The sequence below is a fragment of the Vicia villosa genome, linkage group LG5, assembly GCF_029867415.1.
Source record: "Vicia villosa cultivar HV-30 ecotype Madison, WI linkage group LG5, Vvil1.0, whole genome shotgun sequence".
Classification (NCBI taxonomy): domain Eukaryota; kingdom Viridiplantae; phylum Streptophyta; class Magnoliopsida; order Fabales; family Fabaceae; genus Vicia; species Vicia villosa.
In genome coordinates this window covers 145,927,004-145,934,349 of record NC_081184.1, presented here as the reverse complement: position 1 = coordinate 145,934,349, position 7,346 = coordinate 145,927,004, and the positions used below count along the sequence as shown (strand labels likewise).

General features: G+C 32.6%; 1 protein-coding gene across 2 annotated transcripts; it reads right to left on the bottom strand.

Moving 5' to 3' along the window:
• Window positions 1-208: 208 nt before the first annotated feature.
• On the bottom strand, window positions 209-2,107 carry LOC131607682 (uncharacterized). Of its 2 annotated transcripts, none has more exons than XM_058879659.1 (4): window positions 1,998-2,107; window positions 1,636-1,878; window positions 1,370-1,534; window positions 209-486 (listed from the first exon to the last, which is right to left on the bottom strand). In XM_058879659.1, the coding sequence occupies exons 2-3, from the start codon at window positions 1,838-1,840 to the stop codon at window positions 1,389-1,391; spliced, it is 351 nt and encodes a 116-aa protein (XP_058735642.1). In that variant the 5' UTR covers window positions 1,841-1,878; window positions 1,998-2,107; the 3' UTR covers window positions 209-486; window positions 1,370-1,388. The 2 variants fall into 2 exon arrangements, with proteins under 2 accessions (XP_058735642.1, XP_058735643.1); XM_058879660.1 differs by lacking the exon at window positions 209-486 and adding an exon at window positions 577-825.
• Window positions 2,108-7,346: the final 5,239 nt, after the last annotated feature.

The window sequence follows — 7,346 nt, the reverse complement described above, 5'->3', positions numbered from 1 at the left end:
ATCTCCATTGGTGCAGTTCTTTGCACAAATACAGAATGAAATTTTATGGTTCTATAAATAGGTGTATGAAGCTTGTCTCGACTTAATTGGCTGCTGTGTATATGCATCTGTTATACTATGATCTTCTAAGTAATACTAACATCTTGGAACAAAATTAAAACATGTGGCAGATTATTCTGCATCACATTGATAAAAGGGTACATACAGCTAAAAAACAACCATTATCAAATTCCAAATTCAAGAACAAGGTTAGTGCAAAAACTATGTTATATATCTATCCTCCATGTTCAAAAGGAGTCATCAACATCAACCACTTCTCCATACTAATATTGTGTTGTACTTCAAATATCTAAATGCAAGTTAATAATATTCAAAATAAATAACAAAGATAATTGAACAATCTCCATGTTTTTGTATCAAAATTTGAACAAGGTTCATGAAATAAGAGCACAGGAAGTCAGGAACTCTAAATTAACCCAGCACTGCCTGCAATGGAAATGAATCATAACAACAAGTCAAACAGTCAATCCACAGAACACATACTGAAGAACTTGCATGATACTAAGACAGATGCTGTGCAGTGTTAAAGAGGTTCATAACAGGAGTTTAAAAAGATAACAGTACTTTGTTCTTCAAATAACACTTTTCATGGCAAAATCCAGATTTTATACACAAACTTACTAATATCTAGAACATTACATACGTCGATTCATAACCCTAATGAATCGACTAAACAATACTCCCAAATACCTACAAACAAATACATCGTAAGTGACTTTTGGATGCCCAACATGTTTAAAGCCTCGGTGTTTCCTTTAAAACATCCTGTTTTAGGCAAACAGCAGAATTGTTACGCCATTCTTTTGCAAACACGCACTAAGTTGCATGATACTGCCTATGAGTATTAATGCGAAGTGAAAGGGAGACTGAATGTGATCAAGAACAATGTCACATTCTCAAGCTATGCAGTTTCAAGGTTTAATAGTGGTCAAATGAAGTCATAGATACTTAACTAGTCCAAATATGAGGGCCACACAAAGGAGTATGAAGGACAGGATGCATGATTTTAGGTACTGTATTATGAGAAAGCCATTGAAAGTCTAGGCATGTGATCTCAAGCTACATAAAATACTGAAGCAGCGTAAGAATTAGAAATTGCAACAGTCATAACTTACATAATCCAATACTGACTTCCAGAGTAAAGATATTTTTCTTATATAACATGTGCAAATTAAAATTATACAATTTAAGATCACATCGAGATTCTCAATTATAAAAGTGATGGTATGTTAAAAAAACAAATCAACCAAAGCATGTCATATGCAAAGACAAAATGCAACAACTTGGAGTAGATAAAAAAGATACCTACCATTAGCACTCAATGGGAATCATATGTGACGCTTTCTGCTCGGCTTTCCATTACCGTTGCGGCGATTACCTTTCGCCATTTTCAATTTCTTTTTCAATTTCTTCCCAATTTTACCAGCAGGCTTCAAGGAAAACTTGCTCTTATTTTCATCACCCATATCCACATCTAGAAAATTAAACAAACCTATTTAATAACACTTTCTTACCAAACAAGAACATTCCAATTCACAATTTTTCACAGATTACAAAAAGTTGATAATGTGTTACCCATGGTGTTAGCGTTGTCGATAGTGGAAGTAGAAATTTCCATGGTAGTGCTTTTTCGGACGGGAACTTGAAGCTTGGGTGCAGCAAGAGCAGCTTCTTGTGCAGAAAGCTTAGCGGCTTCTTTCTCGTCATAGTAAGGTTGAACAATCTCTCTCCTAATAGCCCTCAACCTCTTCTCCCTCTTGGATCTCATTGATTTCGCCATTCTCCTCTTTCAACTTTGTTTGCTGCTTCAATTCAACACTGTTTCGAAAGGGAAAATCATTCAAACCTAATTCATGGTTTAAAATTGATAATAACAGAAACTCGAAAATCGAAGATGAATTCTGTAAATTATAAAGGGGAAGAAGTTGTTAAGTTACCTGGTTAGGTTTAGCGTTCAAATGTGTGCAGGAAAGAAGCAGAGGCGGTGGCTAGGTGAAAGATTATAATGGAGGAGATAGCGAGAGGGATCGTTTGTATAAGTCGAAACCTAAAAGGGTAGAATAGTCTTTGGGGACATTAATTTTTGTAGGGTTTAATTCACGAAATTGGGCCGGGCCATTTTCTTCTGGTCACTAATATGAAAATTATATGTCATACCCCTCCTAGGGATGTCAATGGGGCGGGGCGGGGACGGGGGATACATTCCCATCACAATCCCCGCCAATGAATCTATTCCCCATCCCCACTTTGGATCCCCGCTTCGGGGGAATTTTGTCCCCCATCCCGTCCCCGCGGATCCCCGCGGGTCCCCACGGATCCCCACGGTTCATGCGGAGATCTATAAACATGATTTTTTTTATATATAATTTTAAACCAAATTAATAGTAAAAGCTTCAAAAACTAACCAATAAATATAATGTTTTTACAATATTTAATCTATAATATCGAACAAAATTTTCAAACTAAAAAAAATGAAAAAAAATCATTTATATCACTCTTTTACTAACAAGTAACAATACATATATATTTTAAATTTGTGTATAAGATTAATTATATAAAATGTCAAATAAACTTACATAATAATTTAAAACTATATATAAATTAAGGACATTATGCTATTTTATTCGGAGCGGGGACTCCACGGGGCGGGGGATATTTACGCCACCCCCGTCCCCGAAGTGCCTTCGGGGAGACTTTGATCCCCATCCCCATCCCCGCGGGGGGAAAATTCCCCATCTTTGGGGCCCCAAACGGATAATCCCCACGGAGATCCCCGCTAACGGAGGCAAGTTGACATCCCTAACCCCTACTATCCCTCTACCCTTACATTTTTTTAAATATTCCAATTCTATCCTTTTAATTTATAAAATAATTTTATTATTTAATATTTACCATTTCACACCTCTACCAAAGTGCACCGGATAATTTGCAATCAAATATTCCGGTTTGTAATTTTTCTTCACCGAATAACTTGTAGTCAAGTTATCCGGTATATAATTTTTCTTCACCGGATAACTTGCAGTCAAGTTATGCGGTTTGTAATTTCTCTTCACCGGATAACTTGGAGTCAAGTTATCCGATTGTAATTTTTCTTCACCGGATAACTTACAGTCAAGTTATCCGGTTTGTAATATTGCAGATAACAATTTTATTTACTTTTGGCCACGGTTTTTCCTTGTTGCCTAAACTTTTTTATTTTTTATTTTATTTACTTTTGGCCACGGTTGTTCCTTGTTGCCTAAATTTTTTTTTATAATTTTTTAGGTTAGTTAAAAACTATGCACCATCATCATTTTTAAAGGGTTTTAGAATTTTTCCTAACAACCCTTTCATGTTTCCATCATATATTGACTTCACCAAGATTAAATGTAGTGTTTGCAACATCCCAAACTACTTTCAGGATTACCGAGTAACCCCACAAACCAACACGAGTCTTTTCATCATACGTTTTCCTCACTCATACGCGGGGTCAGTCAGTAATTTTGAAAATAGTTTAGGGCGTTACAGACACTACATTTAATCTTGATGAAGTCAAAATATGATGGAAACATGAAAAGGATTGTTAGGAAAAAGATCTAAAACCATTTAGAAATGATGATGGTGCATAATTTTTAACTAACCCAAAAATTACAAAAAAAAAAAAAAGTTTAGGCAACAAGGAAAACTGTGACCAAAAGTAAATAAAATAGTTATCTACAATATTAGGCAACGGTTCTCAAGCGTGGGATATATATTTTTTCATAAGTTGCAAAAAGCATGTCTATTTGAATAGGCCATGATTTTATTTAGTTTAGGACTTAGTTTTTCATTATGGCATAGGTTATTTGAGAAAATTTACATTCGGAAAACTTGATTACAAGTTATCTGGTGAATAAAAATTACATACCGAAAAACTTGACTGCAAGTTATCCGTGAAGAAAAATTACAAATCGGAAAACTTGATTGCAAAATATCCGGTGAAGAAAAATTACAAACCGGATAACTTTACTGCAAATTATCCAGTGAAAAAAAATTACAAACCGGAAAACTTTACTACAAGTTATTCGGTGAAGAAAAATTACAAATTGAAAAACTTGATTGCAAGTTATCCGATACACTTTGGTAGGGGTGTGAAATGATAAATATTAAATAATAAAATTATTGTATAAATTAAAATGATAGAATTGGAATATTTTAAATAATGTAAGGGTAGAAGGATAATGGTAGGGTACGAGGTATAATTTTCCACTAATATCCCCACCTTCCTAGTTTTTCCTCCCACACTCCTATTCTATTTTTTTTTAAATTGCTAAACACACAATTCCTTCTACTGAATCGCTGCCCTTTCCCTTACTCGTAGAAGTGAAAATAGGCTAGACCGAGCTAGGTCTAAGTCTGATCTGTCAGAAAAATCGAAGTCTAAGCTTGGCCGATAGTCTTTCATAGGCTTATTTTTATGCCTGAGTTTGGCCTTTTCGAAAACCTGATTAGCCTGTTAGCTTACATAAAATTTTATTTGTTTTATACATATGTAAATAAAAAATTAAAATAATGTTTAAGTAGACTAATTAACTAAAAGACCAAGAGACTAAAAATTTATTTGCATTGACTTGTTTTTGACTTACCTATTAACATAAGTTCTGGGAGACTATTTGTTTAAGAAAACTTATAAAAACAATGTTCATCAGGTTTTATTTTTGTAATTTAATTCAAAGTAAAAATCATACCATAATGATAATAAAAAATTATTCATATTTATTTAAATAGGTCGGTCTAATAGACTTAAAAGGTTTTTTTAGGAGTTTGAGGTCTAATCTTTTTAACTAAATAGGATTATAAAAAACCCTCGGCATTTTCAATTAAAAAAAATGTGTAGCCTAACCTGAGTCTATATAGAGTAGTTTATAAGCCTCTAATATTAGTCTAATCTATTTTCACCCTTATTTACTCGTGGCCTCACTGCCTCACTCACCGATTAGAGTTTTTCTCATTTTTTTCAAAAGAAATTGAATTCTATTTAGAGAAATGTAGATATCAAAAATTTGAGAAAATTTTAAAAATATTTAATGATGAAAAACAGGATGTTGTGAGTCGTAACCAATTCACATTGCATTGTTGAATTTTGGAGAAGTGGTTCTCACATTTTTAATGAATTTTTTTTATCCGGAAGAAGTTTTTAGGTGGAATAAGAGTATGGAAAAATTGTCACAAACTAAATAAGTTGAAGCTTTGTGAGAGAACATGAAACTCTTATGATTTAGGAAGGAGCATTTCTTAAAAAAGTTTTTTCGAGTGAGTCTTCAGAAAAAGACAAATAAGTTGGATTTTTAAGCCTGTATATTGCAAGTGAGCACTCTAAGTGCGCCAAGCTCATAAATAGATGTTTGGATGTTAAGGAATGAGGACGGATCATTTATACTAGACATCTTATTTAGGATGGACTAGTTGAAATAAAACAACATCTCTCATGGCTGGACAAATTCGTCGAGTTTAGGAAGTGGGAATAAATGGCTTTGTGTTGGTTGTCAGCGAAGAAGCTTACAACGATAATAGGTGATGCAACACGAGTCATTGTGATGTTTGCGGCTACAATTATAGATCAGGATTTAAAAAAAGCCGCACTCGAGGCTTTTGCAATTTTGGTCCGTACAGATGTCGCGCCATTGATTGTGGTCGTCGCGTGTGAATTAACTACAATTAATTCTTCAATATAAAAAACGGTGATAATAGTATCAATATCGACATTATCAAAACTATTTTTGTCGCTATCGTTTTTGCGGTCTGCACCGTTTTTTAAAACCCTAATATAGGTATGAAAAAACTACATGTGGTAAAGAAATTCTCTAAAACTTTATCAATGTAAAAAAAAATGGCTTCGAAATAGGGAAGTTGAATCTTAATCTAAGGCTATGACTCCTATTAGTGTTTTGAGTGATTTCATTATTTGCATATAGGCAGCTTTTGATGTATCTAATCATTCTATAAAATCTCAATCTGTTTGGAAAACTATGGCATGCATATAAAACTATGTTTTCTCGTTTTTTATTTTCAAATGAATTGAATCATAGTGTTTATGAACTAGTGCGAAAATCTCTTATTTGAGTGAATTGAATCATGATTTTAATCATTTGGATTGGATTGTAATTTCAATCATAATTTGTATCATATTAATTGAAAGATGGATCAACAAGAATAGAATAATTTAGCCATTTTTTTTATAAAGAAAGTTGTCTTTTAAAATGATTTGATTCGGAAGTTAGCGAAATAGCAGTTAAGTGTAACAGGAGCGTGTTTGAAAAACATTTTTCAGACACGCTCCTTTAACTTTTATCGAGTGAAACAAAATAAATAACATAGAATAATGGTTGTATCCCGGAGATAACTTTTCAAAATGTGCATTTTTGGAAATTTTAAAATTTTTTAGTCAAAATACACAGAGTGTAATCAAAATTCCGCAAAAAATACATGTTTGTAGATTGGATCAAGTTCGATCATCAATAGACATTAACATAAAAGCTTAATCCTGACTAAATTAAACTATAATTACTCTTTTAGTCTGTGTGCCTACCTGTCCATCCAAACCGAACCACGGACCAACTGAATGACTCAAAAAGCCGAAGTTCATATGGTCTTTTTCTATCCACTCCTAATATCCTCTTGAGCATAATTTTACAAGCACAAAAACTAATATAGAGAATATTCTATCTTCTCTTTCTTTTTCTTTTGATACTAGTAAAGGACCCGTGCGCCCGCAGGGGTCACATAAAGTCGGTATAAATATTAAATAAATATAATATGGTTATGGTTAAAAAATTATATTAAAATATATATTAATTAAACGAAATAATTTCTTCAATGATGATTATCATATCAATATTAATTTAATTTATCAATTTGTAGTTGTTTACATTATCAATTTGTAGAGATAATTAATTATTATTGTTGATCACAATTTAAAGTCTGAAAAAATATAGTTCTTGATAAAAGTAAAAAAATAAATAAATATTGAGATAATGTAGTTATTATGTACTATCATTATCAACAATTTTTATGGGCTCTCACCCCTAGTATGTCTACCCGCCTTTTTTTTTTCGCAGACGCACATTATCAACGATTTTTATGGGCTCTCACCCCTAGTATGTCTACCCGCCTTTTTATGAACATGATTCAAATTGCAAATTTAAATTATCAAAATAAAAAATTGCAAAAAAAATTATAACATCTATATAAGTCAAGAAACAAAAAATAATGAAATGACATATTATAATTCAATGCAACACATTATGAGATTTAACTTTAAATATATA